This window comes from Natator depressus, chromosome 22 (assembly GCF_965152275.1).
Source record: "Natator depressus isolate rNatDep1 chromosome 22, rNatDep2.hap1, whole genome shotgun sequence".
Classification (NCBI taxonomy): domain Eukaryota; kingdom Metazoa; phylum Chordata; order Testudines; family Cheloniidae; genus Natator; species Natator depressus.
The window spans coordinates 19,371,926-19,399,606 of NC_134255.1; the positions used below are offsets into that span (position 1 = coordinate 19,371,926).

General features: G+C 44.0%; 2 protein-coding genes across 5 annotated transcripts; one reads left to right on the forward strand and one right to left on the reverse strand.

Annotated features, from left to right (window-relative positions):
• The first annotated feature begins 88 nt into the window (after nt 1-88).
• Nucleotides 89-4,921, forward strand: TRAPPC4 (trafficking protein particle complex subunit 4). Of its 2 annotated transcripts, none has more exons than XM_074936582.1 (5): nt 89-370; nt 863-1,037; nt 1,296-1,399; nt 3,315-3,441; nt 4,250-4,921. In XM_074936582.1, the coding sequence occupies exons 1-5, from the start codon at nt 127-129 to the stop codon at nt 4,326-4,328; spliced, it is 729 nt and encodes a 242-aa protein (XP_074792683.1). In that variant the 5' UTR covers nt 89-126; the 3' UTR covers nt 4,329-4,921. The 2 variants fall into 2 exon arrangements, with proteins under 2 accessions (XP_074792683.1, XP_074792684.1); XM_074936583.1 differs by having other exon boundaries at nt 91-301; nt 4,250-4,903.
• SLC37A4 (solute carrier family 37 member 4) lies at nt 2,579-26,379 on the reverse strand. Of its 3 annotated transcripts, XM_074936578.1 has the most exons (12): nt 26,076-26,379; nt 25,143-25,251; nt 23,558-23,612; nt 21,821-22,341; nt 19,585-19,817; nt 17,402-17,645; nt 15,776-15,934; nt 14,897-14,982; nt 10,915-11,028; nt 9,495-9,560; nt 8,175-8,313; nt 2,579-6,702 (listed from the first exon to the last, which is right to left on the reverse strand). In XM_074936578.1, exons 4-12 carry the CDS (start codon nt 21,966-21,968, stop codon nt 6,536-6,538), a joined length of 1,356 nt encoding a protein of 451 aa, XP_074792679.1. In that variant the 5' UTR covers nt 21,969-22,341; nt 23,558-23,612; nt 25,143-25,251; nt 26,076-26,379; the 3' UTR covers nt 2,579-6,535. The 3 variants fall into 3 exon arrangements, with proteins under 3 accessions (XP_074792679.1, XP_074792678.1, XP_074792680.1); XM_074936577.1 differs by lacking the exon at nt 25,143-25,251; XM_074936579.1 differs by lacking the exons at nt 9,495-9,560; nt 25,143-25,251 and having other exon boundaries at nt 2,580-6,702.
• Between the last annotated feature and the right edge of the window lie 1,302 nt (nt 26,380-27,681).

Below are 27,681 nucleotides of genomic sequence, written 5' to 3' on the forward strand. Positions count from 1 at the left end.
TACAATTCCCATAATACAACGCTCCAAATCGGAAACAATTCTCTTTCCCACAATGCACTGCGCTGGCACGTATCGCCGCTCGTAGAACTACATCTCCCAAAGTGCCCTGAGCTGACGGGAGCCGACATGGCCATCTTCAGCGTGTACGTTGTGAACAAGGCCGGAGGCCTCATCTACCAGCTGGATCACTACGCGCCGCGCTCCGAGACTGAGAAAACTTTCAGCTTCCCGTTGGACCTGGTGCTTAAGCTGCACGACGAGCGCGTGGTGGTGGCGTTCGGGCAGCGGGACAGCATCCGCGGTGGGCGTCCGACTGGAGGCGCCAGGGAGGCTGGGAAACACTGGGGATCCAGCGAGGCCTGTGGAACCGGTACCGCCCGCTGGAGGGGTGCCGCGGCCGTTCCCTTAGGGGGCTAGTAGCGCCCACCGGGGTGGTTGTGGGGCTGGTACCGCCTGATGGGGGCACTGGCGGGATCGGGGTGCTGGAGGGGGAGGACGATGCTTGTTAGGGGCTAGGGCGCTGGTACTGGCCGCGAAAGCTTTATGCTCCAATAAATAAGTGTCTTAGTCTCTAAGGTGCCACAAGTCCTCCTGCTCTCCTTTTGGAGAGGTGTTGTAGTGCTTGTGCTCCTGGGAGATACTGGGGGCACATTGGCTGTGCTCGCTGGGTGGGAAGTAGTGTCGTAACACCATTTACACTTCAGCAGTGGCTGTGCTGAACCATAAATACTCTAACAGTGATTCCTCCTAAAGACACGTCTAGGGAGGCCAGTGGTCAGGTCAGCTATTGGAGTTCCTAGTTCCAATACTCATTTGAAAGCAAATGAGCCTCAGCTCTGACTCTTCCCTTTGCTTCTTTCAGTTGGACATGCTGTGCTTTCCATCAATGGCATTGATGTGAATGGGAAATACACTGCTGACGGGAAGGAGGTGCTGGAGTACCTTGGCAACCCTACCAACTATCCCGTGTCCATCCGTTTTGGCCGGCCTCGCCTCTCCTCCAATGAGAAGCTCATGCTGGCCTCCATGTTCCACTCGTGAGTTTGCACTGGGAAGTCTAGCTCTCTGTGCCCTGGCTACCATGGCACTAATGATGATAATTAGTGTAGTAATGCCCACCATCTGTGAGGCACTGGCCAAACCCAGAGAAGACACATTCCTTGCCCCGAAGAAAGTACACTTCACAAAGACAAATTGAGGGTGGAGAAGGGATCCAATATACACTATCATATCTCTAGTAACTTGAAGAGGAATCTTTTGTGTTAGACTTAAGTAATTTCCCTTTGTTTGTGAAGGTTGTTTGCAATTGGGTCCCAGTTGTCTCCTGAGCTGGGGAGTTCCGGTATTGAGATGTTAGAAACAGACACATTTAAACTACACTGTTTCCAGACCCTAACAGGTAAGACTTACTGCTCATGTTATCCCTGTTAGTTCAGTTTTGGGGCTGTTTCTCCCTCACTCTGAAAAGACAAGTACAAACTGCTTTATTTACTGCTGCGGGGATTCTGTGGATGCGCAGAATTAATGTCACCTGCAGATTTCTTTGCTTCCCTGAAGAAAAATGACTTCCTGACAGCCAGCGGAGAGGAAATCACCACTGGGCTGGGGACACCCCAGCCAGTGGCTCCTACCCTGAGCCGGGATCAGCTGCTAGTCCTGGCTGGCCTGGAGGCAGGAGAAGACAGGACTTCCTCTTCCTCTGCAAGGAGTGGCTGGGGCTGTCAGACCCATGCCCAGAAATCTTCCCCAGCTGCAGGACGCTCAGCATCCTCCCCTGCTTCCTGCCCCCATAACTCCTCAGCTGAGGGGAGAGGGGTCACTGTACAGGGAGCTGCTCCCCCATCCAACCAACCTCCGTGCATCTGGACCTCCCATAACTAGACACCCCCACCAAGCCTTGCCCCATACACCCAGAACCCCCCTAGTCCTCCATATCCAAACCACACCCCATTGAACATCAACCCCTGAATCTGGAGCCCCCTGCACCCAGACCACCCCGCACTGAGTTCCCTGAACTCAGACCCCCTACCCTGACAAGCCCCGCCCCCCTGCACCACCCTAAGCCCCCACATCCAGACCCCCATGCCAGTGACCCCCAATTAGCTGCCCCAGACCCCCTCCAAACCTCACTCCCCCAGCACCCAGACCCCTCCACTGAGCCCCAACCATATTCACCTGGAAGCCCCTGCAGAGTCCCATTGCCCCTACATCTGGGAAATCCCTCCCCCCGCTCCAATGAGCCTCTGTGCATCCAGATACCCCCACACCTAGACCTCCCACTGGGCTGTCTGCACCCAGATTGACCCACACAGAATCCTCTCGTCCCACACCTGGATCCCCCTGCAGTGAGTCCCTCCACACTTGGATCCTGGCTGTTTGCGCCTGGCACAGAGGGGCAGGGCTCTAGGGTATTTCTGGGGCAGGCCCAGGCTTTGTGCTGTGTTAGGGTCGGGTGCAGCCTCACCACTGAGTCCATGTCCCCAGGGTGGGGAGGCTGCAGGATGCTCCTCACTGCCACTCTGGAGCCTCTGCATTTATTTGACAAATAAAACTTGCAGAATTTCAAAATATTGTGCACGGAATTTTTAATTTTTTGGCACAGAATGCCCTCGGGAGTATTTATTAGACTTGTATATTGCTGCAAAAGTACTGCTTTTGTGCTTGATCTTTATTCATATGGTATTTCTCTGAATTAGATTGCCATTTTAAGATGAAAGGCACTAGAAAAGGGCAAAAGATGATTATTTCAGTATCCAGTTAGAGAGCACCAGAAGTATACAAAAGGATTTACAAAGAGCTGATGGGCCTCTATCCAGAGAAACTGACAAAGTACCTCACAAATATGAATTAACCCTCAACTTCTTACTCACCACCCAGGAATTATCCCCTTTACAGAAAGGGAAACTAGCTCATCTTGTCTTGCCTCAGTTGGCCAACATGTCTTTAAAAGTCTGGAATCTAGCTGAGGAATTGCAAATAAAACCCAGCCTGTGCTTGAAATGTAGGATTCCCCTAGAGGTGCTCAAGTGTATAGGCACGTTAGCAAGTTACAAAATATGCTCTGTGCACCTGAAAGTAAAATCACATCCTGAATGTTAGCTTGCTAAAATACACTACTCAATCATTAATCTTTCTCTATATATCTTAAACAAAACAAGGCAAGTTTTAAATATTCTTCAGATGGTGTCAGCTGCTCTCCCGTCCTTCCTGTAAATGAGGCCTTTTCAATTATATTTGGGAATGTATTTCATAGTATTATTACCTTTGCAGCTTGCATGTAGTCAATGCTAATGCTTCTTTCATTATGGCTCCAGGGATCAAATTTGTGGTGCTCGCTGATCCACGGCAAGCTGGGATAGAGTCCCTTCTGCGCAAGATCTATGAGATTTATTCTGACTTTGCTCTGAAAAATCCTTTCTACTCACTGGAGATGCCAATCAGGTAGGGAGTAGGCAGATGATGTGTAGAACAACAAGATACTTAGCACTTGCTCAGCTCTCCACTTTGAGAGCACCGTACAACCATTAATACAACCCCCTTTGAAGAAGAGAAGACATACTTATTTTACAGTGAGGAAGCAGACATGTGATTTTACTGTCTGAGGTTATTTGGTCAGTGACAGAATTGGAAGCAGACCCCATGTTTTTAGTGCCCGTTCCCAGAGTCCATCCACTAAAAATAAACCTAAGATTGCTGGGTTCTCTTTTGACCGGGGCTGCTGACAGGAGCTCTGGTAGTACACCTGACTACTTTGACGCAGACACTAGTTTTGTTTAAGGCACAATCAAAAATCTAACTTTTTGCATGATTAAACTAAATTCCATAAGGAGGTTCAGCGCTGTCAAGTTCTTGGAGGTCTTCCAAGGACACCAGTCTGAATCCTGTTCTCTATAAAAGGCTGGAGGAAACTTCCTCTGGAGTTCCATTTGAACAACGTGACATGCTCTCTCTTGGCAGGGCCCCTATTGCACTTTTGACCCCTGTCAAAGCGGCAATTAAGCTTTGTTTTTGAAATGGTTTTGGCATGTCAAATAGGAAAGCTGAACTCAAGCTGCTTTGTTAATCAGTCTTTTGATTCAAAAAGTCGCCATTAGCAGAGTTTGGAATGGAAGAGAAGCTAGTGCAGGACTGGAGCTGTCTTGGAGCTAACAGTTCTCCGATTAAAAACACCAATATGTTTTGGGTTGTAGGTGGAGATTTTTGTCACCCTCTTCTGATCCTCATGCCTGTATTTCTGTGAATATTTCAGGTGTGAGCTGTTCGATCAGAACTTGAAACTTGCTTTGGAGGTAGCAGAAAAAGCTGGACCATTTGGACCAGGATCATAGGACTTTTCCAGTGTCAATACTGAGCCTCTCCTCACTAGATAGCTTTTCCAGAATCCTGTCTCTGCCTACAGCAGCGAGAGAGGAGGTCACGAGGTCCCAAATTGCTTTTGTCATCTCCAGAAATGCTGCTTTATTCCATGGGTGTGGAATCCACCTTTGCCTAACAGTGAATATTATAGCTAAGAATGGGTATATGTGGCTGAAGCTATGATTGCAGCTCTAATGCTGTCACTGTAACACAGAGGAAGATAAGACACAACATGGTGGTAAAACCTCAGTTATACTCCCCTTTTTCACTCGTGTGTGTGTGTGTGTGTGTATATATATTAGTTTTTCTCTGCAGCTTTAATTTATGGCTCAGACAAACTGTTACTTTGGATGTACAAGTAATAAACATTCCCTTAAAGTGTGGATAGATTAATTCTTGGACTAGATACATTTGCTTCTGCTAGAGCTAGTCTGAACTAGGGTAAAAATGCAGCCTGATTATCATCACTCTGGCTTTTACCATCTGAAACCATTCTAGCTTGAGATGCCCTTTACTGTGCCCAGAACCCCAGTGGAAGGCAACACTTCAGCTTACGTTGGTGTAAACAGGAATAATGGATTTCAAGCAGGGGAGGTGGGTGAAATGAATAAGGAATAAACTGAAAAAATAAGTTCCTTGGTGTTTGCACAGCTGTTCTGAGGAATAGCAGCAGGAAGGGCAACATAAAATGACTGCTTCTGACTAAGGCTGCTCACTGTAGAAAGAGGAATGTCCTGTATCCAGGACTGGCCTCTGGGCAAGAGCTTCCCCTTTTTTCTTGGTTCCTTTGCACAAGAAGTCTCATGCTGCCAGTGCAGTGCTACATTTTTATTTCACAGTTGGTAAACAGTATTTCTTAATACTCATGCTTAAGTATTAAAGGTAGTTTACTTTTGTACGATAGTTAGCCATTTTGTTAGGACTGGCAGAGCAATCTGTTATGTCAAGGTAGCTTTACAGTGGTGGCCACGGAGCTTCTTGCTTACCTACAGGCATTCTAAATAACTAAAACCCTGCAGAGAACACCAATAAGAATCCTGATAAGAAAAGTCTGTTAACATATGACATACTAACATACTACCAAGGGGCAATGCTCCTGCTAACAAGCATTCGTAATAGTAAGCAGACCCTATGTTGTAGTTTAACCTAAAAATGCTGTAGCTGGTTCAGTTCACTGGAACTGGAGCCATTAGAAATTTATGCTTTCACCTGACAATATCCTTGATTATGTTACTTACAGAAATAATCATTACAACCTAATGATAAAAATCTCTTAAAGACTTTTCTAGTTAATGCAGAAAGAGAGGAGCTATACAAGGTGTGTATGTGTCTAATGCTGTTACTGATTACACTCTTGAACCAGTTTCCTTGGTACTCCAGGAAGTACTATTCTATTCAGTGTTAACCATCTGTTTTGCAGTTCACTAATACTCTGAAGTTAGCCATGGTGACTAATTTAACAGCAAAATAACTGTTGTACAGTGCTTCCATCTCTTGAATGGAGTTCCAAGAACTTTACTCATTTGCCGTTACTGAATAGGGAGCTGTTTTGCTGCAATGGCAGGGATCTGTAGTAATATGTGGACCAGTAACTGTTCAGTCTCTGACAATAGCTGGGTGACCAGCGTTTTTCTTTAGTAATAAGCTAGTGGTCGCTGCTTCTGGGGAGGGAGACACAGAAGGTAGCTCATGACAGAGTAAGCTGGGTCACAGCTGCACCGACAACAGCAAGGGAGGTAAATGAAAGTAGGCTCAGTGCTGGCTAACTCTAATATTTCTGTAAGCAATGAGGGTGAATTGAGAGCAACACTACATCTGAGGCCAGCAGCAAGAAGGCTAGGCAGGTACCAGGTATGGGTCTTCTGCAGTACTTCTAGTTTAGCAAGCAAGACTGCGAAGTCTCTGCTCAGTTCACTAACAGTACTTTAAGTAAGAGGTAAAGTGAGGACATGAGATGTAAACTATAACAGTGACCAAAAATTCTGTAGGCATTAAAACGTAACAGCCACTGAAGATCTTGTGCCTTTCTAAACAGGAATATGATTAAAATAAAATGAAGTTTTGATAAATATTCTGATCTAGGCTGCATTGATAGGAAACTCAGTACCAGGCCAGCGAGTAGTCACTTGCCATCCTTAGATAGCATCTGGAGCATCCTTAGTACCTTTGCTGCTCATCTTTAGTCAATCTTCTTGGGTACCGGACCCATCTTGGTGCGGATGTTCCGTAATAAGAAAAAGGCTATGGTGCTGATGACACATGTTATTTCAGCTACCCAGAAGGCTGTGGCCCAACTGTAGTGCTTGGCTATAGTACTGAAAGGCAATCCAGCCAGGAAACCACCAACTGCAAGGATAATGGGGAGAAGAGAACAGAGTTAGAGTCCCTAATAGCAGCAGAACTTTACAGTTTCTCCTGCTGACACTGTTCTTTGTGCTGGTCCCTGCATTTATAAAAATGCTTCAGGCCCGATAGCTTGAGATATTTTAAACAGTGGACAAAGCACTGTGACATACAGTAGAGAGCAATTCTGCCCTGCCTGGGGAAACCGAGCTAGTCACTCAGTAGCTCCAAACTCTTTTCTTGGGGTCACTCCTTCAGGATTCCTCAGTGAATGGGCTATGGCCACGCTTTCCTCCAAACTGGAGATTTGCACTGCCAGAAAACTCAGGGGAGCAAATTATTCGTCTTCAGCTATCAGAGAAGATACAAATTTTGTGGTTGCAATTATCTTTATTTACAAATGTTTATTATGAAAGCAAGGAACGAGTCATAGCTTGTCATGGCGCAAGCAGCTGATATACACATGAGCCCTTACCTGCTACAGACTTTCTGCTCAGGCAAAACTTACCAAAATTTGTACATATATGAAGTCTCATAAGAGGGACAGACAACTAAACAGTGCAGCGTTTTCACTTGTGACCAGAAATACGTCTGATCCAAAACTGCAGAGTTAAACACTGCTGCGTTTTGGGGAAGTCTGGATCCAAACTTCAACTGGACCTTCTCTCATTGTGACCCAGATGTTATAGGGACTCAGGCCTGGTCCAGATCTCGGAATATTGGTGGTAACTCCTGGATTACTGACTTCGGGTTTTTTTTTTTTTTGTTTGTTGGGGGGTTTTTTTTTAAGACAAGAAAGATCTTAAAAGGAATATCAATGTGCATGGACTGTTTCCCTAATAAGTTAACCCTCTGCACTTTTATCTTTAAATCTTCACTGGACTGGTGAAGGCCCAGGTTTCAGTGTCAAGGACTTTTAAAAAGAAGTCTTTAAAGGTGACATATAAGGACCAGGGTCCCAGAAGGCCCAACACAAAAGATGCACTTCACATTTGTCCATCTTATCCATCTCTAAATCCAAACCATTAAGAATATGGATATCTGAACTCTCCAAAGGTTTTGTATAGACTGCAGTCTTCAATGTGGCCCACAGAGCCCTACATGGTGGGCTGCAGAATGAAACATTTTGAGAATCAAGCATGAGATTAGGGAAGTTTCTCAGTGACAGTCTTAGGTTTTCAGAGACCCACTTAATTTGTTGAATAAACAGATTCAGTTGCACAGCCATTCGCTTCCAATTCTCTCAGCTGTGCTGCTTGAGACACAACCTTTCATATCACTAAGTAGCAATTAGTCATAAATAAATTTGTTAGTCTCTAAGGTGCCACAAGTCCTCCTTTTCTTTTTGTAGAACCAATTTGAAATCTCATCTTGCCAGACTAAGATCATCAGGAACTGGGGCTTCTTGCTGCTACAGAATAAAGGTTCTGAAGTTTGTGTGAGTTTTTGTGTGAGGGGGAGGGTGTATCACTCACCATTGGCCATTAGTGCAACAATAGCATGGGAGGTGCCACACAGGTTGGAAGGTGCGCTCTCATTTGCTATCACTCCAAACAATGCAATTGGTCCATAAGAAGAAAACCCAAAGATGGCTCCTAGAATCAGTATCCACAGCTATCAACACAAGCAAAGAGTAATCAGAAATGGGATCCCTAAATTTGACCCCCGCTATTGGTTAGACATTGGCTAAACATGTAAGGCCCTGTCTACAATATATTTCAAACTAAATGTTGTTCGGGCTGACACTGCTTCCCTGGCCAGTGGATATAAAGTCTAACCATGTGAAACAGAGTCTGCTCTGCCACATGTTTTTAAGATGGTTTATAATCGAATGCATCTCTGACTGCATTGGCCAGCACATTATCCGCTTCCAAGCAAGAACTTTGTTTTTCTCTATGGTTCTGAATAACCATCTGAACTGTCACATAGCCAGGTCTCAATATGAAACTCCCTAAATAGGAGGACGTGGTTGCTGTGTTTTCTTAAAGTTCTATTTAATGAGCTTTAGGTTACAGTGAAATGACACAGAGAAGATGTTTACTGCATAGTAATCTTTTAAAAAATCATTCTGAAGAGTCTTGGTTAAAGGGCATTATAGCTTCAGACACATGTTGGTCAATGCATTTATACCTGTTTTGAGGCATCCCCATTATTTTGTCAGCTGAAAATCCTGCAGTGTTATATTACAAGGTAGTCTGCCTGAACATGGACTCCAAGGTTGGAATTTATGCTAACAAAAATTGATATTGAAAAGTATGTGAGCAATGGCACCAATCTGAGGCCCATAAAGGGTTTATAATTCTTTGCCCATCTTAACACTTTCCATCTGGGGATTGCAAAATGCTGTATAACTATTAATGAATTAAGCGTCAACATCCCTATTGGGCATAAAGTGTTATCTCCATCTTACTGTTTGGGAAACTGAGGCAAAAAGGAGGACGGGAAGTGACTTGCCTAAAGTCAAACAGGAAGTAAATGGCAGAGGCAGGAATAGAAGCCAGGTCTGGAATCCCAAGTCCTGTGCCTTAGCCATAAGACTTCTATTAATAGTTCTCCAGACTGATTATCTCATCTAAAGAGTAAACATCCCCAGAACCTCTCAGTGTTTTAGTACTGGTTTTATTAGATTGTTAGTTTAGTAATATGAAATTATGAAGCTTCTTTCAGAAAACTTACAGCACTCTTCATAATGCCCTGGTTATAAATCCTGTTGAACTAACCAACCTTTCAGAGTAGAAAAGAGTCAGTAAAAGTAGAAACAGGCAGAAGGGGAGAGAGAAAGACAAGGCAGAAACCTCCTGTTCTGTTAAGCCTGTGAGGGCAGCGAGAGGATGCAAGGCTACAATCCGGAAGTCGTTTTCCTGAGGAAGAAGTGAGGAAACATTAAAAAGGGTAGAAGTGAAATTCCATTTGTTTGGCAACCACCAGGGAAAGAGAGACAGAACACACAAATATCAGGCGTTAGTGCAGAGAACTGCCAAACTTGCTGCTAACAAAATCCTCACCATTAAAAGGGATACCATCAGCTTAAACACTCTTCTGCCCGATAACGCTTTAGCTACCGAAACAGATGGAGTTCCCACACCGCCCTGCAGAGTCAGAGTTCAAACTTATCACCTCGTTGGGGTTTGACTTTATTGGAAGTTGAACCACCACCGTAACATAAACCTCAAACTAAACTTTCTCCCTGTCATGACTGTTCCTATAGTTCCCCTGCAGAGACAGCTCTGTCTCAGACCCCAATTCCCTTTCTCCTGACAGCTGGTTCCACCTCCCTTATATCCTATTGGAGCTAACAAGCAGCACTTACCACAAGCAATCAGCAGTACATGCTCAGCAGTTTTTTGCAAGATTCTAATTTCTGTCAACAGGGTGGCTCAGCAGAAGAGCCCTTATCCCTGTCGCCTTGTTACACTATTACTATTACACAAAACACATCAGATAACTGAAAGAGAGCAGAGGAGACATTTTCTCTATTTCAGTTTGTTTACTTTGGACATTTAGCAGCACTATATATAATCAGTTTGACTCTGCACTGGAAACAGTCTCTCCTCATCTGTGGGAGTTTCACACAGCAGAAGGGAGAAGGGAAAAAAACTAATTGTGAAAATAAAATCGCCCAAATTGGGTAAGGACTCTGGGGCAAGCCTAGGACCCTGAAGCTATTTTTAGTCTAGTTAGTGAAACTGACTAGATTTCAGGCTGTCAATGCTGCTTTAAAATTTCTCAGCTGCAGATAAAACCCATAACGTCCAGACCAGACATGGTGGTTCTGAAACAGGGCTCCAGAAAGCTATACTACAATCCATTTTATAAATCTGTCAAAGAGGATGCCCTGGAATTTTGTACAGTCATTTACAAAAAGGATTATGAAGTCAGAGGAAGAGCTACAGGTTTCAACAGAGTCCCAGAAGGAATTATTAGTGTTTAAGCATGCTTTGCTGATAGATAGAACTCCTTCAGGTGGGTTTGGTTCTTCCTTTATTTGAGCAGCACTGAGCATACTGTAAGTACTCAAATAAAAAAATAACATGGCATCAAACTTCTACCATTTTTATGCAGAACTTCCAATGCCACAACACAGGAATCCCGTCCTGTAACCTGTGCTAGTCAGTGCCTGAGTGCAAGAACATTCACCACCATCTAAATGAAACTGATCAATGCTTCTGTCACACCACATGCTGCATGAGAACAAACTCCTTGTGCATGGGTTACCTTAGGAGAGTCACTTGTGACTGTGACCCGGAAAAGGTACATCGAAGCAGACATTCCCGCCATCATGGAAAGCAGGAGCACATGCCGAGGATTCCCATAACTTGACAGACCCACCTGTAATACATATTGGAACAGAGAGAGAGAGAGAGAGAACGCACACAGAAAATGTGAGTTACTAATGCCAACCGATTCACAGAAGTTAGGGTCAAAAGGGACTAGATAACCTGCATAACATAACATCCCCCAGTAATTTCTGCTTCAGGCTCATAACTTCTGTTTGAGATAGAGTATATCTATAAATCAAGACTGATGTCTTTCCAAAAGACTCCAAATGATGTAGAATCCATCATGTCCCAAGGTCAGCTGTACCAGTGGTTAATTATCCTCTCTGACCTTACTTTTAGTTGATTTGTCTAGCTTCAGCTCCCAACCACTCTATTTCATTATGCTTTTTTCTGCTAGATTAAAGAGCCTTCTTCTATCAGAAATCTCCCCAACTTAGGTAACAGTACTTGTAGACCATGATCAAGCCACCTCTTAACATTCTTTTGGATAAACTAAATAGATTGAGCTTCTTAAATTTCTCACTAAGGCATGTTTTCCAGATCTCTAATAATTCTTGTAGCACTTTTCTGAATCCTTTCCAATTTTTCAACACCCTTTTTGAAGTGTGGACACCAGAAATGGACAAAGTAATCCAGTAATGGTCACACTAATGCCACATTCATTCAGAGGTAAAGTAACCACTCCCTAACTTTTACTTGTGATTTCCCTGCTTACACATCCAAGGATTGCACATTAGCCTCTTAGTTACAGCAGTAAGGTGGGAGCTCATGTTCAGTTGGTTATCTACCATGACCCCAAATTTTTTTTCAATGTCATCACCGTTTTCCAGGATATGGTCCCCCATCTTGGGTAACCTACATTCTTTGTTATGTGACCCTACATTTAGCATGTTTTTCAAATGAGCCCACATCATCAAGCAATCTAGCCTGTATTTATCATTATTTGCCACTCCACCAATTCTTGGTGTCATCTGCACATTTTTTCCCAGCAATGATTTTATATATTCTTTCAGATCTTTGATAGAAATTCAATAAAACTCGGCCAAGAATAGAATCTGCGGGAAGCAACTTCATTGCATGATGATTCCCCATGTACAATTTCTTTTCACAGTCTATCAGGTCACCAGTTTTTAATCCATTTAATATTAGCACTATCCAAAATTAATGTAGCCAAGTTTATTTTTAAATCAGAATATTGTGAAGCACAAAGTCAACTGCCTTCAGAAGTCTAGGTATATTATACCACCCAGTTACTCTATCAACCACATCTGTAATCTCATCAGCTGGAGATCTCCCTTGGAAACTTGATGGGCGACACAGGTAGTGTCCATCGTTATAGAACTGGAGTGAATTTCTCTCATCTTGACTTTTCTGTACATGGGTGGAGGTCAGGGAATGTGGCTGTAAATATACAGGATTTATAACAACCTGTAATTTTACCTCCCATCCCTGAATCCACACAATGAATCACATAACCCCGTTTTTACTGCTTTACAACCTGTGGATACTTGCTATCTGTATAATTAATAAGCTTTTACGGCCTTGTGTTTTGCAGTCCAATGCTGCAAATGGTTCTCCTGGGGGAATTCTGCACCAATTTTTTTTTTAAATTCTGTACCAAAAAGTTAAAAATTCTGCACACAATATTTGAAAATTCTGCATATTTTATTTGTCAAAATAACACAATATAATCATGCCAGTTACAATTATTTTTGAATTTATTTCAAAACATCTGTCAGCAAGTATGTCTGTAACAATACAGACCAAAAAAAGATTCTGATAATTTTTTTTGACAAATAGATTCCTTACTAGGCATATTAGTACAGAACTTTGTGTAATTCTTTTAAATTACAGTACACAACTGTATTTCCTGCATCTGTCAGAAGCAGTGCAAAGGCTTGGCGGAGTCAGGGGTAACAGAAGAGCTGAGGGAGAGGGAAGGAGCCTGGGAGTGAACCTGGAGGGTGTTGAGGATGGGTGGGGGGATGGGATTGTTAGGGTGTTGGGAAGCCTCCCCCATGCAGACCCTGGCTGACCCCAAGCCTCTCCCATTCAGTCAGGCACATCTGCCCTGTCCCCCATCCCCAGGGTCTCTACAGCCCCACTCCCCCATCCCCAGGCTCAACGCTGTCACCCCACTAGCTCCTGAGCCCATGCTCCACCTGTCCCCACCACTAGCCATTCTGAAACTGACTGTGACCCCACAGCAGCCCTGTGTGCCCCACTCTGTCCTAACCTGGCTCCGCGGGCAGCATGTTGTGATGAACTGTACTCCTGGGGGAATTCAACCGCACTGGGCATAGACTTTTGTATTTTCCTGCGTAAAATACATTTGACCTCAGAAGTGCTGCAGTTTTGCCTTTTGCCCATCAGAGGCTTTTGTGGCGCTAGAACGCAGCAGGCTTTTCTGGCGCCACAGCGGCCTCTGATGGGCAAAAGGTGGAACTGCAGCACCTCTTTGGGCAAAATGTTTTTTAGGCGGGAAAATTAAAAATTATGCGAGACAGATGAATTGATTTCCCCCAGGAATAAAATGGTAACATTACAAGATGTTATAATCTAATTTGGCTTGAGTGACCTATATAAATCTCCTCAAAGCTTCTCTCTTATGGACACCAGAGGCATGATTTAATTATAGGGCTGTGATAAACTTGTAACAAAACCAGGCAAAATTCACCTGGTTTTCAATTTCATTAAAAAACTCAATCCAGACCTGCAAGCCTTTGACTACCCTAGCTGAGTTTTGAGTCAGGTGAACTACTATTTTGGGTGGAAACTGCTTGTTTGTTCTAACAATTTCAGGTGAGGTTTCACTTTGTGTTCTGGGGTTTGTTTGAATGAGAATCTGAGAGCAAAAGTGAAGAGGTGCATACCCAAAAGAAGTGAACTGGGGAAGTGGGGTTGTACAAAACTCTGTGAATGAAATCAATGAGCTCTAAATTAGTGTATATTGGTCTCTGTATTATCATGTGAATTAATGTATTTCTCACAAGTAGCTTTATCTCTTTGCAGAAGTGTCACACACTAATCACACAAGACCAAAGTGACACTGGAAAGTCTCAGCTAGTGACTTTCACAGTTTAGACCCATTTTTGTCCTGCTCTGCTTTAAGGTAATGTTTATTATTTCTATTATCTAGAAGAGGGCCCCAGCAGGAGCTTTGCCACAACACAATATATGTTATGCCTCCCCTACACCAAGTGAATGCTAGACGGTGCCACTACTGACAGCAGTAAATCCCAGATTACCTTCACTAGTACAGGACTCCAGCATAGCAGTCCTAGGCCTCTGATGACACCCATCAGGCCAAGTTTCCATATGCTTGTTGACTCGTTGATTTGGAAATTATCAAACATTTTAATGGACTGGACCTACGTCCACCTACCCCAACTCTTTGTATGGGGCAGACCCTGGTTTGGATTTTGCAAAACCACAGCAGATCAGATACGGTTTTAGAGAAACATCAGAAGTTTGGGGGAGGCAGGGAACAGAAAATAATTTTGAGAATGATCACCTCTGGTATGGGGTGGGCCCATACTCCCTACCCCCAACCCCACCACTGGGCACAAAGCATGTGAAACGGGATTTTCAAAGAAGCCTAAATGAGATAGGCACTTAACTTCCATCAGTCTGTTGAAAAATCCCAGCTGTTATAAAGAAAAGATTTTGTATCTTCTGAAGTGTTTAGAAAGAAAAAATAAAATAATTTTAAAGTGTCAGTGAATCTGCATCAGCATCCCTTGGCAACCCAGGAAGGTTGCATTTTACATCCTCAGCACAACCACCTCTCACCTTTGCAGTTCTCTCACCCCTGGTACTTCCAAGTTCAGAGTTACCAGACATTCCAGTTATTGCACTGAGATCTACCAGCTTTGCTACTGAGAATAATGGAGTGGACAACGTTCCAGGCTGCTTACCCGTGCTACTGCTCTGTCAGAAAGGTACCCAGCAGCAATGCTTCCTACCAGGCCCCCGATTTCTAAGGCACTCATGTAAGAACTGCCTAGAACATAGGATAAGGGGGCGGTTAGGCAATCAGGTCCAGGGAGGAAACACCAAAACAATTTCTTATTAACGGTTTATGTTTGTGCACAGGGATCAGTTCAGTATAAAGGCAGTATCAGGGAGAATGGAGTAACTAGCCCTAAAATGCTTACACTTTGCGTTGTCTCTCAGTTTCCCCAGTTCGTCTCAGAGCATCTGATATTGTTTGTTGTTTTTAGTTAAATAGTGTTTGAATTAAGAGCTGGTGGGTAGTGCCACACCAACAGGCCAGGAGACTGAAATTCTCTGTCCACAGAGCAGGTGCAAACCAGGCAGCAGCATGGCAGACTTCTCCCACACATTGTCTCCCTGCCAGTGTGCCCCAACATTGATCTATGAGGACCCGTTGGGGTGAGGTAAGAAGACTGTTCAATCACCATGACTTAGTCAGTCCCTGGAGTCTCTACAAAGGAGCCAATTTGTGCCCTTTGTGCTGGGGGTTTCTTGGCCATGGACACCTGGTCATTAGGAACCGGCCAGATACACAAACTCATTTCATATATGCCATCAAATAGCCACCGATGAGCACTATTGGTTACTACAAGCCTGGGCTGAATTTAAACTTGTGACCTAATGAGGAAGTGCATGTATTTCTTCATCATTCCCCTGTGCCATTCAGTAACCCGAATAATCTGGACTGGTATTTTCAAAGGCACTCAGATCCCATTAAAATGGGAACTGGACACCTTGCTCCTTAAGGCACCTTTGAAAATCTCAGCCTTAAGCTTTAAAATGAGTCTGTTGTGTCTTACCCACAAGAGCAGACTGTCCTCTCTCCTGAATCAGGAAGAGCTGACCCCAATCTGTACAGCATGTCTTCACTCCGAAGACAACCAGGTAGCCAGTTGAGAGTACCCACAGGTACGGCGAGAGTAGCAGCTCTGCCAGGGTGCTGTCATCTCTGGATGAGCCTGAAAGGAGAATTAGTAGAAACACCATTACACTGCTTGGACACAGCAATAGGACACAATCAACCCGGCTGGGGGGTAGGATGATCTGTGAGCAGATTCTGTGTGCAGTGGGAGCAGCCTTGTAACAGTAAGGCTTTTCTAAATGTAGAACTAGCAATGATCGGCCATTGCTACCACCCATTTGCTGTGTACAAAGAAACCTGTCCATGGTATTTATCCCACTTAATTAAAAAGCAGACATCAATAAGCTACATTTTACTCCCCATAACTCTGCTCTCTTATGGTTCCCAGTGAACACTTCCGACAGAAGATGTTGGAGAACATATTGTCTGCTCTTCCAGATGTTGTTTCTAGTCCGCTTCACTAGTCCGTGAAAGAAGCTGTGTACATCCCACAAAGGACATTGCATTTAAGCTAGCTGCTCAGTTCTTACATGAGCCCGACAGTTATGTCTGCTAACACTCATATCCCAAAAATACGTTGTGGTAGCAATTATGTTCCCATGACAATTATCAAATGCCAATTCCAGCAGCAAAAGATTTACAGGGTGATACAGAAGTCAGTACTTTAAATATGGTTTTTGTACGCTTTTAAATCCAGTGACAGTCCCTGTGTCACAACAACCCTCCAGCCCTTTTGCTCTCAAGAGAAGGTTCAATTCATTGGACATGACCCAACATTTATTAACTAGATGTCCTAGTTCAGGACACCAAATGTTGAGCAGAGTCCACTCAAACTAGGGTTCAACAAAACAAGAGGCAGATTGTTTATTGGAGACATGCCAAAGGCAGCTCTTCTCTCTGCTGCTCAGTAAGAAACAAATAATAATGCTTTACACTACAGCCCTGTGCGGGATTAGTGTAGAGCCCTGCAGCGGGATTGGGATCCCGCGGATCCCACAGGACCTGCTGCCATAATAGCAGGAGTGGTTGGGAGCAAGATTTAAAATAGTCCCGCACAAGGCTCTACTTTGCCCCTCTCTGGCATGGAGGATCTCAGATCACGACATAAATTATTTAAGACCCCAAGGGAAATAGAAGAATATTAACATAGACATTTTATAGATGGCACATAGAGCTGAAGCAACTTGTTGAGGGTCCCACAGAGTCAGTGGCATAGATGGGAGTAGATGTGAAAGTGGGTTAGGATCTTTCCCTGCCCTACGAGACTCCATTAGATGACCGTCCTTTGCACAATCGAGGGCACCAATACTTTCACACTGCGAGACACACATGACGTATTCCTTAACCAGGATAGCTCAGGTGTTCTCACAGTATACGACTGCAAGCAGATCTGGAGTTAAATGCTGATAAGCACCAAGTTCAGGAAATGGGAAGGGCTTGTTCCAGCACCAAGGAACTGGAGGGACACTCAGACGATCAAATTTTGGTAGAACATGTCCCATCTCCTCTTGCTCCTCCTGCTGCCTGCATGCCTTAATTGTAAGATGAGGAGTCTAATGCTCACCTTTTTTCCCTTTCATGGTTCCTGGTCCAATGTTTGGTAGCCCAACGTCTGAGGGCTCATTTTTAATCAGGACAAGACAAACAAAGGAGGCAACCACGCAGATGAAGCCAGAGACGGACAGAGTTGTGCGCCAGTCGTAGCTCAGAGCCATCAGAGCAGCAACAATGGGGCCCAAGCCACCAGCCAGATTCATGCTGGTGGAGAGAATTGCCCACCACGTCCCAAACTGGGAAGGCTCAAACCACTGTGCAACAGGGAAAGAAAGAGAGTGTGAGCAAAGTGCCATGGAGTGGGAATTAGACTCAGCTCCAAAAACCTGTAATTAAGTCCCTTGGTGGCCAGTTCAGATCCTAGCAGACAGAGGTTTATAAAACTAGATAGAAAAATATTTTACTCTTCCATCCCCTTCCATCCAAGAAACTCAGAGCTTTTTGCAAACACTAACGATGTACGCCTCACAGACCCCTACCCTGTGAAGTAGGTCAATATTATTCCCATTTACAGAGGAGGAAATGGAGGTACAGGAAGTTCTCTAACTGATTTATGATGCTGTCATCAAAGGTCTGCCTGCTTTGTACCAAGTAAGGGGATAAACAAAGTGTTTCAGCTTGTAACTTTAGGACCCTGATCCTTACTGCAGTGGACGTTGTGGGAGCTCAGCACAAATTGGGCCCTTGCTGACAGAATGATTGCTGTGACTCAGTCCTACTTCTAATGGAGTCAATGGTACAACTTCCATTAATGCCAAAGGGAGTAGGAGCAGGTCCCATCTAATTCAAATACTTTGTTGACAATCTTCTGGAAGTGTTACTTGGTATTTTGTCTTCATTTTCAGTGATCTTTCCCCTCTGAGTATAAACAGCCCTATGTGAAAGGCATTTTCCTCCCAGCTCCATTCATTGCCCACAGTATAGAGCAGAGGAAGCAAGAAAGCTTCATGGAGAGAGAGAGAGAGAGAGAAGCCTCGTATCCAGGTGATTAGTTGTTCAGTCCTCCATCTCTCACATGCACCTGTCCTCCTCATTTTTACATATCCCATTACCAGGACTAGTCTTGCACAGAGACAGAAATAGGACTACTGGTTTAGAGGGAGGTTCCTACTAATGTTAGTATGGAAGGAAGAGCGTGACCTTCTCCATGGCAGTGCCTTCTTTGTCCCTGCCTTAGACTAAGTCATTTGAACATTTCTACAGGGAACCACAGTTACCAGCCCTTAGCTTCATAACATCAAGCTTTATTTCGTCACACTGCTAAATTATCCTTTTGTGGCTGTCTAAACAAACACACCATTCAGCTGGGGCCCGGCTCACAGTGTTCTGTATGTCACTTGATATTCTGTATAGGCAGACTGGATTTTTTTTCTCTTAGGGGCAGAAGGGGTACGTATCATTCTCCCAAAATATCCTGAAATGCAACATGATCTGGCTTGTGATTTATAACTCATGAGCCCACCGCCAGGTCAAACCAAACTTTACTTATCATTCCTTCTCTCTGCAGTGGACAACTACTAGAGCAAAGAGGCTATGGTGCCTCTGTCTTCACAACTCAGGGGCTGGAATCCAGCAACTGGGGTTTTTCATGATTACAAATTCTGCGGCTAGGGAAATTTAACAAATTAAACTATAATCAACAACCAAAGCTTCGTGCTTAAAACAAACGAATGGAGTAAATAACTCTCCAACTTGAGTTTTCTTGGCTTAACTAAGCAGCAGGAGTCATATGAGACTCTTATTCCAAGAAGGGCAGGGGATAGAGCAGCTAGGAGTGTTCTCCCACAGACAGCACGCCTGGAGCCATACCGATACTTCACTTCCTGCTAGGAGAAGTTGGAACAACTGTGAATTCACCTATGGGCCCAGCACAAGGACCCCTGCAGTGTTCTCCATACAGTACCTATTCTGGAAGAAGTTAGGACAAGTGTTGCTACGAACTTCACACAAAGCAATCATTCCTGTATCATGCTCTATTCAGTGTCTCCTGCTCAGCGCTAAATTTGTAATGAAAGAGATGCCAGGGTTCAAGCAATATTTTACTTTCATAACTGACGCAACAAGCTCAGAAGTGCTGGGGATATGAACTGCCAAGCCTAGCCCTGGCACTAATTAAGCATTACTCTTGGTGTTCAAATCTGGGACTGCACCCCTGCCAAAAAAAAAAAAAAAAGTTTTTCAAAGTATACTTACTTTGCGCAGTACCTTCCCACACGGTGGCCACCCCAGTCCTTGAGCCAGCCCATTCAGGAACCACAGCCCTGAAAAGACTGTAACTGTAGAGCTCCAAGAAAAGACGACATTGACTACGCCCACCAGTAGAAGGCCAGATGAGAAGAGCCAGCGGGCACTCATTTGATCAGAGAGGACTCCACTGATAAATTTACTGATAGCATAGGCTGCAGACTGGCTGCTAGTGATGAGACCTGCAATAAAGTTAGAAACCAAAGGCATACTCTAGTAACACATTTTGTAATAAGATGGTTAATTCAGCCAGGTTCCTACTGGAGCACATTCAAGGAGTTGTCATTCAGGCACAAATCAGTTCCACTAGCTATTAGAATGACAAGAGCTTTCTATTTGGTTGGTTTCCAGAAAAGTATTCCTGTAAGCAGGATACAGACTTTAATATTATTAGTACCTGAACTGAGATATACATAAGACTATGGAAAGCAATATTTTTTTTTCTCTTCAAAGCACATTGAGACTTCTTTAACTCTACCATAGTTGTGGAGACTGTAGGTTTATAGTTTCACTAAACTGAAGACCCAACCATCCCATGCTGTTTGTAAACAATAAAGCATTGAGCACAAAGAAGGATATATAAAAGAGGAGGCATTAGTGCTACCAACAGGCATCTCCAAAGAAAGTGTTTCCCAATCTTTTTAGGCAAATGTGCCAGTTTACAGGACTAAGGACCTGTCTACATGGGGAAAAAGTCCGGAACAGCTAGTGTGGAATAGCTATTCCACACTGGTTCTCCTTCTGACACTTTTATTCCGCACCAGGGGTTAATCCATGTATGACTGTGTGCTTATTAATTGAACTCCCATTTAGATCCACCTGCACTGCTAACATTTTGTCTCAAATATTCACCTTAGGTCAATAAATTCTGATAATCAGCATAACAGATCCTCAGCTTAATCTTAGTTTCCATGCCCAGCACTGACACATGAAGGACACAATAAAGTGCCAAACTATTGAACTGAACAGATTTAAGGTTTTTTAGGCATTAAAGGTTTATAGTGGTTTACCAAAACAAGAGGAAACAACTGAATTTTTCAAACAAGACCATGTTTGAGACATTTTGCCTAGCAAATCTCTCTCAAGCTACAGTCTTCTTTACCCCAAACCCAAATGGCATCCCTGATCATATTTCAACAAGGGCTCTACATTTGTTTCATTAAGCTGTAACTGGGGTTAGTGTGTTTTTTTCACTACTCATTTTTTGAAAGAGTCCATCCAGCTTAATGAATCAAAGAGAGATTGCTTTGAATTGTAGGTGTTGCTTGGTTCTGAGACTATTTTGACATAACAAAAGCTTCCAACATGTGAGATCAAGTCTACAATATCAGAGAAATAGACAAAATGACTTCATAGGCCTCTTCCATTTTCTATTTCTGCAACTCTTGCTGATTAAGAAGTGACTTTTTGAAATGAACATTCTGAACAATTAAAGGGGACACTTTCATGTCAATTAGGGCCAAAATATAGATTCTGTTTAAAAAAAAAAAAAACCCAAACCAAAAGAAAACACCCTACTAAAAAAAATTCAAACTCAGCAGAAGTCTCCCTTTGGATTTGTAAAAATTCCTACAAAAACAAGGTTTGTATGTGTTCATTTTTTAAACAAACACTGTAGCATTTTTTTTAGTGCCTCAGATTTACAAAGGGAAATTAACTACACACAAAGTGAAATTAATTAGTTTGAATGACCAAGCTGAGTAAAAATGCAACAAATGAAACAGCTCCAATGGCAACTGTTAATTTTAAAACTTCTCTTTAATTTAAATAATGTAAGTGGCGTAACCAAGGAAGGAAATCTTTTTAAAATTATATGGATTTTTAACTAGGCAGTGTACTTTTTAGATATCATAACTCAGGCACACAAAGCATGTACTACCATTTCAAATTTTTTGACTACAACATATAGACCAAATTCAACTTGCCTTACTCACCTGAACAGTCTTATTGAAGTCAGTAGCACTATAGGCATTTGCATGAATAAAGATATACAGATTTGGCCCTAGATTTTAAAGATGGAGTTTTTAGGGAGAAATTAATCAAAATTCTACAGTATGTGATTTCTCACTCCACTTCTTCAGATGGATAGAAAATACATTTAATGTATAGATTCTGGTAACACAACATAACCAGATATATACCAAGAGAAAACATGCACAAACTCTATCACAAAGAAAGTTCTTACCCAAGTCATCTTTGTCCAATTCTATTTCTTCCATGATTGAGGGCATTACAAATGAAAATGTTTTTCTATTGAAATAGTACAGTGTGTAGCCAACAAACATGGCAGTGAATATCACTGTTCGGTAGTAACTGTAACTCTTATCCACCATGGTACAATCAAAGTAATATCTCCAAGAAAGAAAAAAAGAAAAATCCTGTTAATAGGAGGATTTGTCCTGCTTCAAAAAAAATTCAGCTCACAGCTGTAGTGAATAGTTGTAATAAAAGATTTTTAAAAAATAGCAATTGCTGTTGGAACAAAAAGTTGGAACAAAAGAGCAGTTTTGAATGAGGAAAAGAAAAACCAGCAACTAGCAGGGTGTCTGAACTGGAAGCTGGACTCTCCTCAGAATTCACATCCTGGGATATTTTTGCAGAGCTACAGCTTTGTTGATGTTCTCTTTTCTTCTCAGTTTTGTTTACAGCTGCTTTCTAGAGAATGATTAACTTATGGAACTCGTCATATAGGACAAAACCATCAACCTGCAGAAAAAGAAAAAAGTAAAGTTAGCTTGTGATAAGCTGCACTGTACGCAAAGTGGAAAGATTAGAGGAGCCTTGCTCAGTAACTCTCCTCTGACCTCTGAACTCAAACAGGACAAACTGAAAACAATCAATCCCTTTCCCAGAAACAATCTTAAACTAGATTCACTACAAGGAAAAGACAGGGTGGATTAAAGTCCTACAGCTTCAACAGGCAGTCTGCATTTAGTTTCTGTCCTTTTCAGTGACTCCACAGATATTATACAGCTGTGACCTTCTCTGCTCTTTTAGCTGGTTCAATATTACAGAGCTAGATCTGTGGAAGACTCCAGGAAAGTGCTGCAACTAGAGCTGAGCAACATATTCTTGTATCTGGAAAAGCAAAGAAACTGAAAAAACTTTGGGGAAGGGAGTGCAAAAGAGAGACAGATGCAACAGGACAGAAGACTTGGTTCAAGACAAAAAGCAAAGAACTGGACAACATTTATCCCAGATATAAAATCACTGAAGTCAACAGAATTACACTAAGATTAAATTTTGAATAAGGACTCATTAGTAGAGACAGAAGGATAATTGGGTCACTAATTGCCTGCGACTACATAATGAGGCTTGAGAAATAATGAATTCAGAAAATCAGAGAGCAAAGGGATGTGCAAAACAATGAAAAGTAGTCAAGCATGGAGTTCTTCTGCAAGTCTTCAGCCCATAAGCAATTGCACTCTTTTTGAACAAGGAAACTGCATTCAAGCTCATTCTGCATTTTGAGAGCAATCAATACTTCAAAAGAAACCAAAAAGAAAAGATGCCCTGACTGTGTGGGGATAATACCTGAGCAGCAGCATAGAAAGAAAATCTTATGAACTATGAAAAATAATTTTTAACATTCATATGGAGTTACTCATCTTCAAAGTACTTTATAAACATAGTGCTGAGAATATAAATTCCTTTGAAAGGGGCAATATCTCAATTTATGTACTGTACAGTACAGAGTACCAAGTCGGTACCAAACATATAGTAAAATAATAACAAAAACAACAAACAATAACAATTCATTCATTTATGGGGTTTCCAGTGTTTATTTTTAGGCAAATTATGAGTATTTTGTTTTTTTACACACACACACACACGGCTTTTAATCAGGTTTTTAAAACTGTTCTCCTTTGAGTTATATTCAAAAGTTGGCATTGTCTCTGACTGTTGAACTCCTACGACTTACCATCTCTTGGCAGAAGTGTTCTTAACTGCAAGTGGAGATGAGAAAGGTGGGCCTCCTAGGAAAAGAAAAAGTTTGATTTCATACCAAGAACGTCAGGCCTGGCCAGCCAGTTTGTAAAAGTTGTGCCAATTATATATGTTCTGTGGGTCTTTGTCTTCAAGAGTACATCAGTACAGTGCTAGAGCATCTCCGGCAGCAACGTTCAACCACCTTGCTTGATGGCTACGGAAAATGGGCAAAGGCTACCACATTCTAGGTGCATACAGCTAAAACCCAGTAAAAGGTGATTCAAGATACTGAAGGAGGACGTGACAAAGGTCTGTGTCAGATTGGAAGATGCACTTGATGGAAACCCTTGGAGACAAAGAATAAGTGCCACTGACCCCAACTAATGGGATACGGCGAAAGTGCAGAAGATAGATACACACACACGTGCACGTACATAGGCTTTTAATCATTTTTTAAAAAATTGTTCTCCTTTGAATTAGATTAAAAAGTTGGTCTTGTCTGAAGACTGGCACTTCCACAGATAAGCTCCCAGCGAGCATGGAAAGTCTGTAAGGAGCAGCAGTCCCCTCTTCAAACATGAGGAATGAGGAACATTTTGCGTGTATTTAAAAACACTTCTCACATTAAGGTTTACTTGGTTTTAAACTAAAACTAGAAACCTGATTCAAAATGTAAGAACCCAGCAAGGGAAGACTCCCTCACATTTTCAGACAGTTTTACAAACATCTGGCTCTTTTGATGGGCTTTGCTGTGTTTTTCAATTAGACATTTAAAACTGCATTTCATTACATCTATAATTACAGCTTGACAACCGTGCCTGCTTCAAAATCAGCCCACACACAGAAAAGAAGAGCCACTCAATTCTCTCTAGCTACGCATTTTTCCTATCATTGTGGTTTCTAGGCATTATTAAGTATGTAACAGCCATCAGCAAAAAGTATGTAGGGCTACATGGTGCATGTGATATGGTTTGATTCACAAAAAATTAGCAGTACTCAAAGCTACCACACTGATACAATGTAAAATGAATCATATCAACAGCTAAGGCTATCAGCCCATGTTACTATTTGTATTACAATAGCACCTAGAGGCCTAACTATGACCAGGGCCTCATCATGCTAGGCACTTCAGAAAGAAACAGTCTAAAAGTCTTCCTCTTTCATCTCCACTATCTCACCTCCAGCAGCAGCCAAACCTGATGCTTCCAAAGAAGTTGAGCAACCTGACAATACACCCAATGACCTCTTCAATGCCACACAAATGGGAATGAGGATTGGGCGAGGTTCCTGCCAGACCGCTCTTGTGAACAAATGTTTCCTTGAAGAAGGGGATCCCTATAATGGTTCATTAACTCACCCAATCCTTTTCACAATCCATCCATAGTATTTAAAACATTAGACATCCTGTTTAACTAAGACTGGGATGCAACATGTTATAATGCCCAAGTCTGATATCATTACATATACAGCATCAGAAAGTGTACCAGGCACTTTAAAAAGACACAAGTTCCTGACACCAGGAATTTACTCTAACAGAAACATTACTCTTATCGATGGTAACACGAGCATTTCCCTACCTGAGTATGGAAAGTGTGAGGTTCAGAGGAAGCACTCAGTTAGCTTAGAGCCCAAAGGAGGAGTAGATGAATGGCGGGGTCAGAGCAGCTTGAACCGCTGCAACTGGAGCTGCACCGATACAGATAAGGGACTGGGGTTGGAAGGGGGTATGAACTAAATATAGAAGTCTCTTCAGCTGCTCATCCTTGAGGTGAAAGCTCACCCAGGAAATGGATACCAATCAAAATGTCAGAAAGCAATAACACTCCTGCTGAGCTCAGGAGAAGGGCAACATGGGCCAAGGGCTACAGGCTTTAATTGGGGAGGGGGACTTGTGGGGGCGGGGGGTTACATGCCAGCCCCAGGAAGGCAGTCTGTGTATGTCTGAGGGGTGGATAGGTGTGGGGTTATATGTCTGAGGGAGTTGGTCGGTATGTGTCTGTAGTGTGGGTTACATGGGTAGGAGGTCCATGGGGGGGTATGATGGCCGGGGGCCTGTGGAGGGGTTACGTGGTTGAGAGGTCCATGAGGGAAGGGGTTACGTGGCGGGGGGAGGGAGGGGCTGTGTGCCTGAAGGGAGGGGGCCTTGGTGTGTGTCTGTGGGAAGGGGGATTACATGGCTGTGGTGTCCACGGGGGTCTGTCTGGAGTGAGGTTATGTGGCTGGGGGCCCATGGGGGACAGGTGTTTATATGGCTGGGGGGCACATGGAGGTTATGAGCCTGAAGGGGGCCAGTCAGTGTAAATGTCTGCGAGAGGCCACAAGGCTGGGGGCCTGTCGGGGGGGGGTACATGACTGGGGGTCCAGGGGGGCCGATCAGAGAACGTGTCTGTTGTCGGGAGCGCAGCACCCCAGCAGGGGGAGTCAACACATTACAGCCAAGGGCTGCCTGGCAGAGCCCCTGGGGTGAGAAGGCCGAGGAAGAGCTCGGGGCCTGAACCCCCACACAGTACCTCTTGGACCCTTCGCTTGGCCGCTTCCGCCCGGAAGTCCCGCCTCGTCCCGCCAGCCGCACACCGGTGTCGTCTATTGGGCAGGAACCCTGTACGTCACCGGTTCTGCCAATCATAACCGGCAATAGGGCTCCAGGGGACGCCCGCACCTCCCCATTCGCCGAATCGCCGCCGGGGGCGGGTATGCGGCACAGCGCTCGGGGCCGCCTCAGGCCCGTGGCGCGTAGCCGGTGCCTCTTCCCGCCCGTCCCTCTGCAGGATCCTCACAGGGCAGCTGTACCCGGAGCGCGCGCGCCGCCTTTGCCGAGCCCAGCCGCAGGGACCCGCCCCGCGCCGGGGAAGGAAGAGGGAGGCCCCAGCGCGGCAGCCGGGCCCGGGCCCGCCCGCTGCCGTTTGTCGGGTCGGGGCGCGCTCTGGGACACGCTCTGTGCGAAGACCCGCCCCGCCCCTGGAGTTCCGCGCCGCCGCCAAGGGCTGATCCCCGCCCTGGGTGGCGAAGCCGGGGGAGGACGAGGGGTCCTGCTGAGAACGTTGCGCCTCGCCCCCTCTCGGCCCCGGGCAGGGCGCTGGTCCTCCCGCAGGTAGGGACCTGGTCCTCCCGCAGGTAGGGACCATGCGGCGACCAGCGCAGGGAGGGGAAGCGCACGCGGGCCGAAGAACCATGTACAAACCTGACTTTTGAAGCAGCTTCTTTCCACCATTGATGGAGGTAGGGTGACCCGATGTCCCGATTTTATAGGAACAGCCCCAATAGTTGGGGCTTTGTCTTAGCTAGGTGCCTGTTACCCCCGTCCCGATTTCTCAGTGCGGCTGTCTGGTCACCTTAGATGTAGGGCTCTACCCTCATCCCTCGCTCTTTCTGTCACTGCCCTTCTGACGCAGACAAGTATTTGGTAATCTTAAGAGTGCATTTTCCTACTCAAGGAGAAAAGCAAGCTCTGTGAAAATGCAAAACTTCATGCACCAGGGTTACCTCAGGAAGAAAATTGCTGCAGGAATAACAAACGTAACACTCAAAAAAAAAAAAAAAGTACTTGTGGCACCTTAGAGACTAACCAATTTATTTGAGCATGAGCTTTCGTGAGCTACAGCTCACTTCATCGGATGCATAGCATATCGTGGCTATGCATCTGATGAAGTGAGCTGTAGCTCACGAAAGCTCATGCTCAAATAAATTGGTTAGTCTCTAAGGTGCCACAAGTACTCCTTTTCTTTTTACGAATACAGACTAACACGGCTGTTACTCTGAAACCTAACACTCAAAGATTCTAATTTGCAAGTAATAGGATGAAAGAAAGCGTGGAATATTTGCAGAGTGGGGATAGGTATCCACTGACTATACATTTTACACTCCTGCAACAGGAATTCATCTTTGTACCAAGGCCTGTATACACCTGTATTTATGTAGACCCCATCACAGGAGTAGCCCAGTGCTTCACCCAGATTAATTTATCCTCAATACCATGTGGGGTAAGGAAGCATTATCCCCATTTAACAGATAGTAAACTGAAGCACAGAGTAAATAACATGCTCAAGCTCACACTGGAATTCTATGGCAAAGCTGGACAACAAACAGGACCAAGCACCGGTTTGACACCCTAACCAC